Here is a 16,593-nt window from a genome sequence, read left to right as displayed (position 1 = left end):
TGAAAAACAAAATTATCGTCCCACTAAGCGCAAATCAGATGGGATGGCGTATCGCTGCAGAATGCGGTGGTAGCCATGCAGGTTAAGTGTGCCTTGAATTCTAAATAAATCACAGATAGGGTGTGGGGGTACTTTGCTGGTGACGCTAACACCTCCATGCTTTACAGTGGAAAATACACATGCGGAGATAATCCGTTCACCCACACCGCGGTTGGAACCAAATATCTCCAATTTGGACTCCAGAAAAAAGGACAAATTTCCACCGGTTTAACGTCCATTGCTTGTGTTTCTTGGCCCAAGCAAGTCTCTTCTTATTGGTGTCCTTTAGTAGTGGTTTCTTTGCAGCAATTTGACCACAAAGTCCTGATTCACACAGTCTCCTCTGAACAGGTGATGTTGAGATGTCTGTTACTTGAACTCTGAAGAATTTATTTGGGCTGCAATTTCTGAGGCTGGTAACACTAATGAACTTATCCTTCGCAGCAGAGGTAACTTGGTCTTCCAATCCTGTGGCTGTCCTCATGAGCCAGTTTCATCACAGCGCTTGGTTTTTTCGACTGCACTTGAAGAAACTTTCAAAGTTCTTGAAATTTCCGCATTGACTGACATTCATGTCTTAAAGTAATAGACTGTCGTTTCTCTTTGCTTATTTGAGCTGTTCTTGCCATAATATGGACTTAGTCTTTTAACATATAGGCCCATCTTATACCCCCCCCCCCCACCTTGTCACAACACAACTGATTGGCTCAATAGGAAATCAAGTCCACAAATGAACTTTTAAGAAGGCACACCTGTTAATTGAAATGCATTCCAGGTGACTGAAGCTGGTTGAGAGAATGCCAAGAGTGTGCAAAGATATCAAGGTTAAGGGTGGCTATTTGAAGAAACTCAAATATTTGTATTGGTTTACGACATGTGTGTTATGTCATAGTTGATGTCTACACTATTAGTCTACAATGTAGAAAATAGTACAAATAAAGAAAACCCTTGAATGAGTAGGTGTTCTCAAACTTTTGCCCGGTAGTGTTTGTGGTAGTGGAGTAGGGGCCTGAGTGCACACACTTGCGTTATGAAATCTGTTCTGAATGTATTGTAAAGTTTTTAAAATTGTAGAACTTAGTTTTGCCAGACCCCAGGAAGAGTCTATTGATGTGTCACACAGCAGTCTATTGATGTTCTGTATTATGTTTCATGTTTTGTGTGGACTCCAGGAAGAGTGGGGATGGGGATCCATAATAAATATGCATACAAATATAGGAGGGGAGGGATAGTGTATTAAGGGTAGAGAAAATCTATATTGTGATACATTTCCTGAATTGATGCGATAACGACAAATAGGAAAAAAAGTTTATAACAATGTGCACCACAGTTTAATGTATTCTCTTTTAAAATACTACTACTAGTTTAATGGTTGGAGCTTCCAATTGTTCCATTAACAGTCACCCATATTAGTGACTTAATTTCATTTCTAACTTCACATTTCTCTAATATAGGTTACTTATCGTAATGAACACTATCAGCAAAATGCCTGCGATATATGATTGGTATGGTTGGTGTCGCTAATTTTTTGTGTATCTTTCCAGCTCTAATTCAGGGGCTGCATTCATCTCTAAAAACAAGTGACATTAACAGAGAAAGTCAGATTCCAACACTTAAGAATGTCACAAAGAATATTTTTGTACAGCCCAAACCCAATCATTAACAAAACGCCTGCCTCGATCACTGACCAGGTACGAAGGAAATGTTGAGCTGTGTGACACACAGAAAGTGTGTGTGTGACAGTCACATGGCCCCTCAGTACACAGACAGATACAGTCTGACACAATCAAAAGGGGGAGTGTGGACTAAGATGGAAGAAAAACACTTTATAGATATGAAAAAGTGGGAGCGGGGGTAGACAGAAATACAGTTACAGTGCCTTCAGAAAGTATTCACACCACTTTACTTTTTACATATTTTGTTGCATTACAAAGTGGGATTAAAACTGATTGCATTGTACATTTTGTTAACGATCTACACAAAATGCTCTAATGTCAAAGTGGAAGAAAAATTTGAATATGACTTTGTTATTATTGGAAATATATATTGCTTAGATAAGTATTCAACACCCTGAATCAATCAATACATGTTAGAACAACCTTTGGGATCGATACCAGATGTGAGTCTTTCTGGGTAAATCTTAAAGATTATTGCACAATAGAGGACGGCCGATTAATTAGGGCCGATTTCAAGTTGTCATAACAATCGGTAGGTAATCTGCCGTTTTGGATGCCGATTACATTGCAATCCACGAGGAGACCACCTGTTACGCAAGTGCAGCAAGGAGCCAAGGTAAGTTGCTAGTTAGCATTAAACTTATCTTATAAAATAAAATCAACCTTAACATAATCACTAGTTAACTACACATGGTTGATGATACTACTAGTTTAACTAGCTTGTCCTGCTTTGCATATAATCAATGCGGTGCCTGTTAATTTATCATCGAATCAGAACCTACTTTGCCAAAGGGGTGATGAATTAACAAAAGCACACTAACCATAAACATCAATGCCTTTCTTAAAATCAATACACAGAAGTATATACACTGCTCAAAAAAATAAAGGGAACACTAAAATAACACATCCTAGATCTGAATGAATGAAATATTCTTATTAAATACTTTTTTTTCTTTACATAGTTGAATGTGCTGACAACAAAAATCACACAAAAATGATCAATGGAAATCCAATTGATCAACCCATGGAGGTCTGGATTTGGAGTCACTCAAAATTAAAGTGGAAAACCACACTACAGGCTGATCCAACTTTGATGTAATGTCCTTAAAACAAGTCAAAATGAGGCTCAGTAGTGTGTGTGGCCTCCACGTGCCTGTATGACCTCCCTACAACGCCTGGCATGCTCCTGATGAGGTGGCGGATGGTCTCCTTAGGGATCTCCTCCCAGACCTGGACTAAAGCATCCGCCAACTCCTGGACAGTCTGTGGTGCAACGTGGCGTTGGTGGATGGAGCGAGACATGATGTCCCAGATGTGCTCAATTGGATTCAGGTCTGGGGAACGGGCGGGCCAGTCCATAGCATCAATGCCTTCCTCTTGCAGGAACTGCTAACACACTCCAGCCACATGAGGTCTAGCATTGACTTGCATTAGGAGCAACCCAGGCCCAACCGCACCAGCACATGGTCTCACAAGGGGTCTGAGGATCTCATCTCGGTACCTAATGGCAGTCAGGCTACCCTCTGGCGAGCACATGGAGGGCTGTGCGGCCCCCCAAAGAAATGCCACCCCACACCATGACTGACCCACCGCCAAACCGGTCATGTTGGAGGATGTTGCAGGCAGCAGATCGTTCTCCACGGCGTCTCCAAACTGTCACGTCTGTCACATGTGCTCAGTGTGAACCTGCTTTCATCTGTGAAGAGCACAGGGCGCCAGTGGCGAATTTGCCAATCTTGGTGTTCTCTGGAAAATGCCAAACATCCTGCACGGTGTTGGGCTGTAAGCACAACCCCCACCTGTGGACGTCGGGCCCTCATACCACCCTCATGGAGTCGGTTTCTGACCGTTTGAGCAGACACATGCACATTTGTGGCCTACTGGAGGTCATTTTGCTCCTCCTTGCACAAAGGCGGAGGTAGCGGTCCTGCTGCTGGGTTGTTGCCCTCCTACGGCCTCCTCCACGTCTCCTGATGTACTGGCCTGTCTCCTGGTAGCACCTCCATGCTCTGGACACTATGCTGACAGACACAGCAAACCTTCTTGCCACAGCTCGCATTGATGTGCCATCCTGGATGAGCTGCACTACTTGAGCCACTTGTCTGGGTTGTAGACTCCGTCTCATGCTACCAATAGAGTGAAAGCACCGCCAGCATTCAAAAGTGACCAAAACATTTGCCAGGAAGCATAGGAACTGAGAAGTGGTCTGTGGTTATCACCTGCAGAACCACTCCTTTATTGGGGGTGTCTTGCTAATAGCCTATAATTTCCACCTGTTGTCTATTCCATTTGCACAACAGCATGTGGAATGTATTGTCAAATCAGTGTTGCTTCCTAAGTGGACAGTTTGATTTCACAGAAGTGTGATTGACTTGGAGTTACATTGTGTTGTTTAAGTGTTCCCTTTATTTTTTTGAGCAGTGTATTTTTTTAAACCTGCATATTTAGTTAAAAGAAATGCATGTTAACAGGCAATATTAACTAGGGAAAGTGTCACTTCTCTTGCGTTCAGTGCAAGCAGAGTCCGGGTATATGCAGCAGTTTGGGCCGCTTGCCTCGCTGCGAACTGTGTGAAGAGCATTTCTTCCTAACAAAGACCATCATTAATTTGCCAGAATTTTACATAATTATGACTTAACATTGCACAACCTTCAATGTAACAGCAATATTTAGACTTAGGGTTTCCACCCGTTCTATAAAATACGGAACAGTTTCCGTATTTCACTGAAAGAATAAACCTTTTGTTTTCGAAATGCTAGTTTCCAGATTTGCCCATATAAATGACCAAAGGCTTGTATTTCTGTGTGTTTATTATATTTTAACTAAGTCCATGATTTGATAGAGCAGTCTGACTGAGCGGTGGTAGACAGCAGCATGCTCGTAAGCATTCATTCAAACAGCACTTTCCTGCGTTTGCCCGCAGCTTTTCGCAATGCTTGAAGCACAGTGCTGTCAATGACTTCATGCCTATCAACTCCCAAGATTAGGCTGGCAATACAAAAGTGCCTGCAAGAACATCCAATAGTCAAAAGGTATATGAAATACAAATGGTCCTATAATTCCTACAACCCAAAACTTCTTAACTGGGAATATTGACGACTCATGTTAAAAGGAACCACTAGCTTTCAAATGTTCTCATGTTCTGAGCAAGGAACTTAAACGTTAGCTTTTTTACATGGCACATTTTGCACTTTTACTTTCTTCTACAACACTGTTTTTGCATTATTTACACCAAAATGAACATGTTTCATTATTTATTTGAGACCAAATATTGATGTATTATATTAAGTTAACATAAAAGTGTTAATTCAGTATTGTTGTAATTGTCATTATTACAAATATGTGAAAATTTAATTTAAAAAATAAAAATCGGCATCTGCTTTTTTTGGTTCTCCAATAAATCGGTGTTGAAAAATCATAAAATCGGTCAACCTCTATTGTACAATATTTGCCCTTGTTTTTTTCAAATTTCTTCTTCTTATTATTTTTTTAACCTTTATTAAACTAGGCAAGTCAGTTAAGAACAAATTCTTATTTTCAATGACGGCCTAGGAACAGTGGGTTAACTGCCTGTTCAGGGGCAGAATGACAGATTTCTACCTCGTCAGCTCGGGGATATGAACTTGCAACCTTTCGGCTACTAGTCCAACACTCTAACCACTAGGCTACCCTGCCAATGTTCAGTCAAGTTGGTTGTTGATCATTGTTAGATAGTCTATTGCAAGACTTACATGGCTAAGCTAATTTAGGTCAAAATTGTAACTAGGCAACCAATGTAAACTAACTCAGCAGGACCCGGTCTTTCAAAGATAATTAGTAAAAATCCAAATAACTTCACAGATCTTCATTGTAAAGGGTTTAAACACTGTCTCCCATGGTTGTTCAAGAACCATAAACAATTAATGAACATGCACCTGTGGAACGGTAGTTAAGACACTAACAGCTTACAGACGGTAGGCAATTAAGGTCACAGTTATGAAAACTTAGGACACTAGAAGAGGCCTTTCTACTGACTCTGAAAAACACCAAAGATGCCCAGGGTCCCTGCTCATCTGCGTGAACGTGCCGTAGGCATGCTGCAAGGAGGCATGAGGACTGCAGATGTGGCCAGGGCAATAAATTTCAATGTCCATACTGTGAGAAGCCCAAGACAGCGCTACAGGGAAACAGGACGGACAGCTGATCATCCTCGCAGTGGCAGACCACATGTAACAACAGCTGCACAGGATCGGTACATTCGAACACCTGCGAGACAGGTACAGGATGGCAACAACAACTTCCCAAGTTACATCAGGAACGCACAATCCCTCCACCAGTGCTCAGACTGTCCGCAATAGGCTGAGAGAGGCTGGACTGAGGGCTTGTAGGCCTGTTGTAAGGCAGGTCCTAACCAGACATCACAGGCAACAACGTCGCCTATGGGCACAAATAGGACTGGCAAAAAGTGCTCTTCACCGACGAGTCGCAGTTTTGTCTCACCAGGGGTGAGGGTCGGATTTTCATTTATCGTCGAAGGAATGAGTGTTACACCTAGGCCTGTACTCTGGAGCAGGATCGATTTGGAGGTGAAGGGTTCGTCATGTTCTTGGGAGTTGTGTCACAGCATCATCGGACTGAGCGTGTTGTCATTGCAGGCAATCTCAACGCTGTGCGTTACAGGGAAGACATTCTCCTCCCTCATGTGGTACCCTTCCTGCATGCTCATCCTGACATGACCCTCCAGCATGACAATGCCACCAGCCATACTGCTCGTTCTGTGCGTGATTTCCTGCAAGACAGGAATGTCAGTGTTCTGCCATGGCCAGCGAAGAGCCCGGATCTCAATCCAATTGAGCACATCTGGGACCTATTCGATCGGAGGGTGAGGGCTAAAGCCATTCCCCCCAGAAATATCTGTCAACTTGCAGGTGCCTTGGTGGAAGAGTGGGGTAACATCTCACAGCACGAACTGACAAATCTGGTGCAGTCTGTGAGGAGATGCACTGCAGTATTTAATGCAGCTTTCTGTTAGTTGCATGTCTGTGAAACTTGTTCAGTTTATGTCTCAGTTGTTGTATCTTACGTTCGTACAAATATTTACACCTGTTAAAGTTAGCTGAAAATAATGCAGTTGACAGTGAGGTCATTTCTTTTTTTGCTGAGTTTTATATTTGGCCTGTGAATTTGTCTTCCAGTGTGTCTGTTGGAAAGTAGATTGAACCAAGTTTTCCTCTAGGATTTTGCCTGTGCTTAGCTATATTTTGTTTCTTTTTTATCCTAAAAAACAAAAGTCCCAGGCTCTTGCAGATGACAAGCATACCAGTAACATGATGCAGCCACCACAATGCTTGAAAATATGAAGAGTGGTACGCAGTGATGTGTTGGATTTACCCCAAACATAACACTTTGTATTTAGGACAAAAATGTGTTGCAATATGTTTTGCAATATTCCTTTTGTGCAAACAAGATGCAGGTTTTGGAATATTTGTATTCTGTACAGGCTTCCTTTTCACTCTAATTTAGGTTAGTATTGTGAAGTAACTACAATGTTGTTGATTCATACTCAGTTCTATCACAGCCATTAAAGTTGAACTGTTTTAAAATCACCATTGCCCTCATGGTGAAATCCCTTAATGGTTTTCATAAATGAGTTATGAAGGGCGCCTATATGTTTTTAATGACTTAGTGTATTGACACACCATCCAAAGTGTAATTAATAACCGCACCATGCTGAAAGGGATATTCAATGTCATGTTTTTTTTATTTATTTTTTATTTTAATCTACCAATAGGTTCCCTTCTTTGCGAACAATTGGAAAACGTCCCTGGTATTAGTGCATCAATATGTGCTTAAAATTCACTGCTTGACAGAGGGACCTTACAGATGATTGTGTATGTATGGGGTACAGATATGTGGTAGTCATTCAAAAATCATGTTAAACACTAGTATTGCACACAGAGTGAGTCCATGCAACTTATCTGACTTAACCTTTTCCGTGTAGGGGGCATTATTTTCGTTTTTGGCTAAAAAAACGTACCCATTTGAAACCGCCTATTTCTCAGCCCCAGAAACTAGAATATGCATAGAATTGTCAGATTAGGATAGAAAACACTCTAAAGTTTCCAAACTGTCAAAATATTGTCTGTGAGTATAACAGAACTGATATTGCAGGCGAAAACCTGAGGAAAATCCAATCTGGAAGTGCCTCTTATTTTGAAACCTCTGTTCCTATGTATGCCTATCCTCCATTTAAAGGGATATCAACCAGATTCATTTTTCTATGGCTTCCCTAAGGTGTCAGTCTTTAGACATAGTTTCAGGCTTTTATTTTGAAAAATTAGCGAAAAATATCACATTGCATAAGTGGATAGGTGGGGGCACTCAGAGTGAGTAAATCGGCCATTGTTTCTCCCGGTCCTACACTCACGGTTGATATATTATCGAATATATATTTTAAAAACAATCTGAGGATTGATTATAAAAATTGTTTGACATGTTTCTGTGGACATTATGGATATTATTTGGAATTTGTCTGCGTTGTCGTGACCGCTCTTTCCTGTGGATTTCTGAACATAACGCGACAAACAAACGGAGGTATTTGAATATAAAAATAATCTTTATGGAACAAAAGGAAAATTTGTTGTGTAACTGGGAGTCTCGTGAGTGAAAACATCCAAAGATCAAAGGTAAACGATTAAATTGATTGCTTTTCTGATTTTCGTGACCTAGCTACTTAATGCTTAGTGTACATAATGTTTTTCTATGCTATCGATAAACTTACAAATGCTTGGATTGCTTTCGCTGTAAAGCATAATTTCAAAATCTGAGATGGGTGGATTAACAAAAGGCTAAGCTGTGTTTTGTAATATTGCACTTGTGATTTCATGAATATGAATATTTTTTTGGAATGTTATTTGACTGTGGCGCTATGCTATTCAGCGGTTGCTGATGACAATTATCCCGCTTAAGGGATGGGTAGCGTCAAGAAGTTAAGCACGTTAACTTATTTAGGCTTGCCATAACAAAAAAGGGTTAAATACTTATTGACACAAGACATTTCAGCTTTTCATTTTTTATTGATTTGTAAAAATGTCTATAAACATAACTCCACTTTGACATTATGGGGTATTGTGTGTACATCAGTGACACAGTCAATTTAATCCATTTTAAATGCAGGCTGCAACAACAAAATATGAAAAAGGCAAGGGGTGTGAATTCTTTCTGAAGGCACTGTAAATGACCGACTGCCAAAACTCACTTCAGCCGTTACCATGAACAAACATTCAAAAGGACTGAACTTTACACACCCAGTCTCCTTATGTGGTACAAGCTCAACAAATCGCAGCCTAAGTCTAGCGTTTGGACAATCACACACACAGCAGCATTGTCCCCAATACCCTACGCCAGCCCAAGCTGAACCAGATATGTGACCGAGCACCTTGATTCGATCTTATGAAGCAACATTTTAAATTTGTGTTTTTTACATTGAATAAAAGCAGAGACACAGAGCTACAAAATGGTATATCATACACTGCATTTGAAGAACAATGGGAAAGAATTCTGCTTTGAAAGTTGATCAACTTGTAACCTCACTTTTGAGAAAATGGCCTTTGAATATTTTGGTAGCTACTTCGTCTACAGCAATTCAACATTGTTCACACCCTCTTAAGTTTTAGCCCCACCCATCTCTTTTAGGGTTGATCTGAGAGTTCTGTCCTAACAACAACAACAGTCAAGCACCCAAGCTAACATGCTAATGTTGGCTAGCTTACTAACTACTTCCAGACAAATGAGATAACAGCTCAGACCATTTTACTCGACCTAGCAGAGCTGGTTAAGCTGTTAAGTTATCCAGAGTGTTGGTGACTGCAACTGTGCTGCTGGCAACAATTTACGCTTTTTTTTGGCCAACGTTTACTGACAGACATTGGCCATATTCAACGGGTGTTGAGCTTTCAGGAATTCGTCAGTTATTCTGTGCTCTGGCACACAGACGAGAGTGCTCTGAAATCGGAGTAGATAGCCAGAGCAAATTTACCAGCTAAGTCTATCAACCGTTGTCGCAGTGACATTCTATTGAAATTGATACTTGAAGATGTGTTGCTAGCTAGCTAAACAATTAACCATAATCCCAACTCATGACGTTACTACCCTGCATGAATCTGCAGGTAGCTAACCAACCAGGTTTAACGTTAGCTAGCTAACATTAGGCTATAACTAGCAAAGCAAATGGCTCCGAGATACAAATAATATGATACACGTAATGTTAGCTAGCTAGCTAGACAGCTAATGTTAGCTAGCTAGATAACACTACCCTTTAACTTGAAATGAAAATGATTACCTACACACCAGCTCAAATAGACAGAAGCATGCAATTTGGAAGACCAATCCGAACTCAACTTTCAGCATATCCAGCCCAAAAATGATCTCAGCTATGCATGGCTAGCGGGAAGGTTGCTGCCCTTTTCTGTGGCTAAACCAACTAGGCTCGTAATTTAACAATTTTATTCATATTTATAGATGGCATACAGGTCTGTTATTAAGACACATTAAAGTTCACATCTTCCAGAAGGCATTTCTGCCAAAAAAAACACATTTTGATATAATAAAAGTATCTTCTGTGAAGTAGTGACCCGGGACGTACACCTAGTTTCCTGAAACTAGTCACAAATGGCTGACAACATTGAATGTGACTGACAATTTACCTAACGCCTGCATTTAAGGACCACACTCTCCTAGCAAGCAATCCAGGGTATTATGGGTAGCACTTTCTCACCTCTGGACTGTAGGGTTGATGGAGTCTGTCTGGACGGTGATAACTAACTCTGAATAGCCCAACACTGAAAGTGTGGCGGAGGAAACAACATGTACATCCTGCCGAAGAAGACACTTCCACTCTGGTGAATCCAAGCTGAAGTAAATGGGCTGCATTATTTATGCTCTGCAGTGTGGGCTGGGCTCTCAGGCTTTCTGGCTTCTACAAGCCCAGAGCTGGGAGTCAGAGAGACTTCACCATTCCATCACATGGAACGACAAGACAATTATAGCACAAAACTATTCATTGACATTTGTAGTCAATTCCTGTAATGGTACTCAAGTCACCAACTTGCATGAATTGATGGGAATCAAGTAATGTTGGTGAGCATGGGGAAACTATTAGAACGAGAACATGCTAAATGTAGCAGCAGAGTCTTAAAGCCTATGCAAAAAGCATGGAAATCAAATCCCCATTTGATTTGTTACTTATTTTCCAAGTAGCCCAATGCGATGGAAAACTCATACTTCCATTAACTCTAACGCTACACAGGGGTGACACACAAATCAGGATGTTGACATTTGGGAATATAATTTTCTGCTATTCACTGAAGCATGAGTGCAAAAGATCCTAAACTACAAGCAAGAGGCTTGTAGTGATGTGTTAGTGATACAAGCTAGCATTGGAGTGGTTAAAGCTTACTACAAACTGTGTCTACTAGTCAGAGCTAATAATGCAACACTATGACAAATGCTAACAGGCTGACCGCACGCGTTGCATGTGCGAGCATTGCAAAATAAAATGTAGAAATCTGTGTTATTCAATTATTGCACCCACACTGCTCGCACTGCCAACGAGCGTCTGCGTTGCCAAGGGCTAAAATAAAAATCAGTTCTATTTCTGACGCAGATCGCGCTGCAAGTCCTGCCTCTCCTGGTTTATAGAAGCAGGTACCCAAGTGCCGTCTCCTCATTGGTTATACCCACGTGGGTGACTGAAAGAAACGAGGTCAATGGCAGTAATGTACCTAATCAATGAAACTTGCCAATCGCAAAAGAAAAAGTCTGGAAGGAAGAGGGATGGCTAGAAACGATTCGGTTGACCGTTTTGTGTATGGATTAATTGGTGGAGTAGAGGACCTTGTAATTTTACCTGAAATGCACAACTCAATGTTTATATCCCAGGACAAATTAGCTAGTAACAGAAAGCTAGCTAAATAGGACAAATTTGCTATGCTTTTTGACCTGTACCCAAATTAATATAATTGGTTCAGGGTTTGTTTTGATATTTTAACCTGCGTGCAGTGATCGCTTTTGGTGTGGGGGGACAAAATAAATGTATGCACAATGGCGCTCGCGCGCAGCCGTTGTGGGTTCCGTGTAAGGTTGCATGTTCGTAACTAAACTAAAACAAACAGCAAGAAGACTCCCTTTGGAGAATTTTTTTTTTTTTAAAAACACTTGGAAGCTCGAGAAAAAAAGCACTCCCTTTCTGTGTTGCTTGGTGCATTCACCTGACGATGACCCTGATGATTTTGTGTTAGACCAGAGGACCCTGAGGTCTTGAGTGGTCTCGAAAGGCAAAACCTTTACAATGATGTGTTGACCCTGAAGCAGTCAGAGCGCAGTGGAGTTCTTCCCAGTGAGAATCCTCCAGAAGTCCAGCACAGTGGCATCTTTGAACCGGACAGACGTCATTAAAAACACAAGCCAAGATAAACCTCTCTAAAACAAGTTGTCTTAAAGGGATGAGGAAGATACAACATCCAAGCAAGATAAACACTGAGCAATAGTAAAACCTAGACTAATGTGATCTAAAAAGTATCTTCCCCTGCTCAATATGTTAAGTCTAGTTAACAAACATCACACCATTTTGCAATGTCCTTAGAAACTGAGGCAAAAGCTGTTATTCTCCTTAGATAGGGCTCAACATCTGTATCCTCCTCTCTTCGGTGGGATTGCTGCCATGGGATAAAAGAGTGATCTGCAGTGTGGCTGGTAAGGCTAGTCTGTACAAGACGATGACCTCAGCATAACTAGCTAGATGTGTATGCTAATAGCCTAATATTTACATATAGTTAATATGATTCATTCAGCTATACCATGGTGTTAAGTCAATTTTGTTTTGTGATCTTACACTAACACACAATGCAGGGGCCCACTGCTAACCATCTCTAGTAGATCCAAAATCTTTGTTGTTATCCCTTACTGGCTTCCATCTCCCCCTCATCTTTCCATTTTCTGTCTGCTGAAAACAGGCATCAGGCATCATATTTGATTATGTACTTGGTCACAGAGGTGTAGCGCCCATAGGGGGCAAGTGCCCCCTCAGATTTGTCCCGTTTAAAAATATTTATATCTGTAACACTACAAGCCACCTAGCAATTTTATGAAGTTGCCTTTACCTAGCCCAGATAGGTTCCAACCTTCCAACCTCAACCTAGCTACCAAGAAGCAATTTCAAGCTATCAATCAAGTTAAAGTAGCTAGCTTGTCTAACCATCTTAGTTGGCATGCCTTCTGGCAAATTTAGTAGACTTTAGAAAAGCAAGGAATAATATAATTTAAAAAAATACTGAATAAGGATGAGTTCATAAATTCATTCTGGAGTGCCATTGTGTGCTCAGAGTGCACTCTGGGCATTCGTAAATTAGGAGTGTTGTTGGATTGTCCGTTCGTAAATTTAGAGTGTTACGCTCTCAGAGCGCACACTGGACGATCTGGCCGAGAAGTAGGTTTGATCTGAGTGTTCTTATCTCACCATGACAGTCAAGCATCCAAGCCAAATGGCTAAAGTTGGCTAGCTTGCTAGCTATTTCCAGAAACAAATGAGAGAACACCTCACTCTGACCATTTTACTTTCCCTAGCAGAGCAGAGCAGAGCAGGTTAGGCTGTTTCGTTACCTGGAGCGTTGGTAACTAAATGTGCTGCTGGCAACAATTTAATAGTAAAACAATTTAAGAACGCACCCTAAGGCTCACATTCCTTTTAATATCTGACCCAGATTTTAGCAGACACACAGAGAAGCATTTTTTTGTAAAAAAAAAAAGAAAAATAAGAAACACCTGTCAACGGATACAGACCGCTCGAGAGATGCTTTGAGTTGCAGGAAAATATACCTTTTTGACATAAAACAAACACAATCATAATGCTTAATTCTATTTTTACAGTTACAGTGCACATTAATCAACGTTTCAGTAAAAGTGCTAGTCATTTTCAACCGCAGTCTCTGGGCAGGTTATTAAAAACAATTAAAATACAGACGATCAATGAGCAGTGAGTACACACAGAGCAACATAGGACAAGCAAGACATAGCATGCAGACAAAGCAACAAGACTGAATCTATAAATGCAACAAAGTGTTTCCACACCTCATGGATTATGGCTGTAAATTGCAGGAAAAAGCCATGTCAGCTGTTGGAGACCTAGCCTAGCCCCCCTTCAGACATACCCTGACCCTCAACCCAACCATCCTCACACTTTGTGCCCCCTCAGATTTTGGGAATGCATGACGCCCCTGCTTTGTCGAGAAAATATTGCATACATTCACGAGACTAGTGTGATATTTCAAAGTCAATTACCAATTCGCCGATTTGTGCGTTGATTTGCAATTAGTTAGAACCATTGGTTGACGACGTATACTTAAAGGTTGAGTAGTACAGTACAATATGCGCCTAGACAATGTCACCTGTGCTAACCGAGCTATAGCTCGAGCCAAGTCAGGACAGAAGAAACCGCGGGCAGGCGCTAATTCATAATTCGACAGACATAAAATGGGCCACATTACCTCTCTCTATCTCTGCAACCACGTAGTCCACAAGTCCAGTCCGACTATGTTCACCGACAATGACAAGCAGAGAATACTTGTCGTTGCTGAAGCCAGGATGCAAAGTTCGGTTCACATTTTCCATTGCTTCCACCTCTTCAGTTTGTTGTGTCGCCATGTTGAAAAGTTTGGCAAATAATGCCATACAGAGACGCCCCTACTTTATGTATAGGGCGGAAACTCTGTAGATTGACACTTTCCAGACCAATCGGATCCCTGTGGTCAGGGATAAGGGTACCGTAACTACAGTAAATAAACTCATATTCAAGTATATTCTCTAAACATAAATCGGAAATAAAGTCTCAAATAGTTTGCCAAAAATCTCATATTAAGGCCTATTACGATTATTATGGTAACCTAATTATTATAGGATAATACGCTGTTATACGATATAATTAATATCATTATTCATTATTATTGACAACCTGGACCAAGATGTTATACTCGCTTTGAGATCATCTGTTGCAATTATCATATTCATTATTATCAGTTGTTACTCAGGTGGTTTCCCTTTCTCCAATGAAAATCTGTTGCTTCTCGAAATGTCTGTTGCCCCTGTGGAGCCAGTTACTTCTCATGTCTCCAATTTCAATGCAGAGATGTGACATATCATTGTTGCATTACTCCCTACAAAAAAATCCGTTCAAGCAGGAAGTCTTCAGAAGTCTTCAAAAAAGTTATGTTTATTCCATTCTTACACATTTACATATCTAAAACAGCAAGATTTGAGAATACACTATTTGTCCTCATACAACATTGAGTCATCCCGATGGTAGCTGTCATCCTCGATTCCCTAAAAGCATTTGAGGATGGAGAAGTTGCAAGATGTTCCCCGTGGACACTCGCACAACTTCCCAATTCTTGCACCTTTGCGAACTGCACATTGCTGACCCGCATCAGCATCACACTGTCAACACAGAGAACATACAGCCTACATTTATTTTTGCTGTAGATTGGTCGACTGGAGCCGACTTTAAAATAACACACAGAATCATTGTCACGCAAAATATAAAAATGTCCATGTTCAGACATATGTCTTACCAAGTTTCTACAAAACAATTCCATTTCAATTAAGTCAATCCTAAAACTATTCCTTACCATGGGAACCCAACCCAACTTCTTCTCATAGGCCGGCATCTGCTTACTCTGTAGTTTTTCAAGAACCTCTTGTAAAGCTTCAAACTATAGAGTAGAAGAAACATGTTTAGTTTGACATGTTCATATTTATTCTCTGTCTGCAATGGCAGTCTATAAACATACCGCCAATCTAAGTTTCACCATTATGAGGTGTGTATTAGCGTCCATTTGAGCAATCAATGTGCGCATGATGTGTGAATTGATATACCTCAAAACCATCCGTCCAAGTTATTGAGCAATGTACCTTTTAGAACCCTATTGGTGGGCCTATATAAAACCCTTAAAAATATTTTATTTTTTTGCGCATAACGAGTATGTTTTTATCTCACCAATTCTTGTTCTTCTTGTGTCTTTATGGGGTCTTCAGGGGAGCGTGTTTCCAGAAAGTCGTGGGAGCTGGCCAGCACCACCAACACCGAGCAGGTAGCGCAGAGGATGAGAAGAAGGCTGCCGACCATGGTGCTGAAACGCGCGGAACCTGATTGGAAGTTGATAGCAAAGCAGGCGAATCAGTAGGTCTAGGCTAGTATTCTGGCTGGCAGGCAACCTGGACCAAGGTTTTATACGTTGCTTTGACATCATCTGCTGCAATATTCATAACACTGAAATTATCGAATTATTTGACATTTAACATTTCCGGGCAAATGTGTTCAAATAGCAAAAGTATTAGCACGTGTACACGCTATTTTTAAAGGGGAACATAACGAACTGAACTCAGGCATTTTGTCTGGCAAAATGGCATTTCCATAAAGGTATTCCCTCTAGGGAATGAAGAAATAGTTTGAGTTGAAGCCCCAAAATAAGGATTAAGGAGGCTTCAATGTTCTTTATTAAGAACACATAGGCTGTGAAAATCACAACAGCACATTTTGAGTTGTTGGCAATATTAGCAGCTATTGTGCATCCTAGACCAAATCCATAGAAATCTCACAGCTTTACTGCTAAGGACCCTTTACAAAAAAACTGCCTGTATCTTAACTTTAGTATTCAAATTCCCAATAGATTCTAAATCACTGCTATTTTGAGGGTCCTACGTGTCATCTGATCTTTTGACCATCTACGTCAAACCAGGTCTGCTTCCCATCTCCTCTTGTGGGCATAACCTCATCCTTGACCCAAGGTTTGTTCCAATTGACCCAGTGTCATACTCAGAATACTGCGTCACCCACAGAGATAGACAA

At 40.8% G+C, this 16,593-nt stretch overlaps 2 protein-coding genes across 2 annotated transcripts in view; both read right to left on the bottom strand.

Annotated features, from left to right (window-relative positions):
* LOC110490588 (microtubule-associated protein 1S) overlaps window positions 1-14,456 on the bottom strand; it is a 48,995-nt gene extending 34,539 nt beyond the window's left edge. The window contains exon 1 of the mRNA XM_021564067.3: window positions 14,237-14,456. Coding sequence (XP_021419742.3) covers window positions 14,237-14,420 — 184 coding nt within the window. The 5' untranslated portion in view covers window positions 14,421-14,456. The remainder of the gene's footprint in view (window positions 1-14,236) is intronic.
* A 483-nt stretch (window positions 14,457-14,939) lies between these two features.
* cart1 (cocaine- and amphetamine-regulated transcript 1) lies at window positions 14,940-16,230 on the bottom strand. The gene is made up of 3 exons (XM_021564309.3): window positions 15,742-16,230; window positions 15,374-15,457; window positions 14,940-15,182 (listed from the first exon to the last, which is right to left on the bottom strand). The coding sequence occupies exons 1-3, from the start codon at window positions 15,868-15,870 to the stop codon at window positions 15,069-15,071; spliced, it is 327 nt and encodes a 108-aa protein (XP_021419984.1). The 5' UTR covers window positions 15,871-16,230; the 3' UTR covers window positions 14,940-15,068.
* Window positions 16,231-16,593: the final 363 nt, after the last annotated feature.

This window comes from Oncorhynchus mykiss, chromosome 1, assembly GCF_057628025.1.
Source record: "Oncorhynchus mykiss isolate SJ-2025 chromosome 1, ASM5762802v1, whole genome shotgun sequence".
NCBI lineage: Eukaryota > Metazoa > Chordata > Actinopteri > Salmoniformes > Salmonidae > Oncorhynchus > Oncorhynchus mykiss.
The sequence above is the reverse complement of the archived record's forward strand: the minus strand, read 5'-3'. Positions and strand labels throughout refer to the sequence as shown.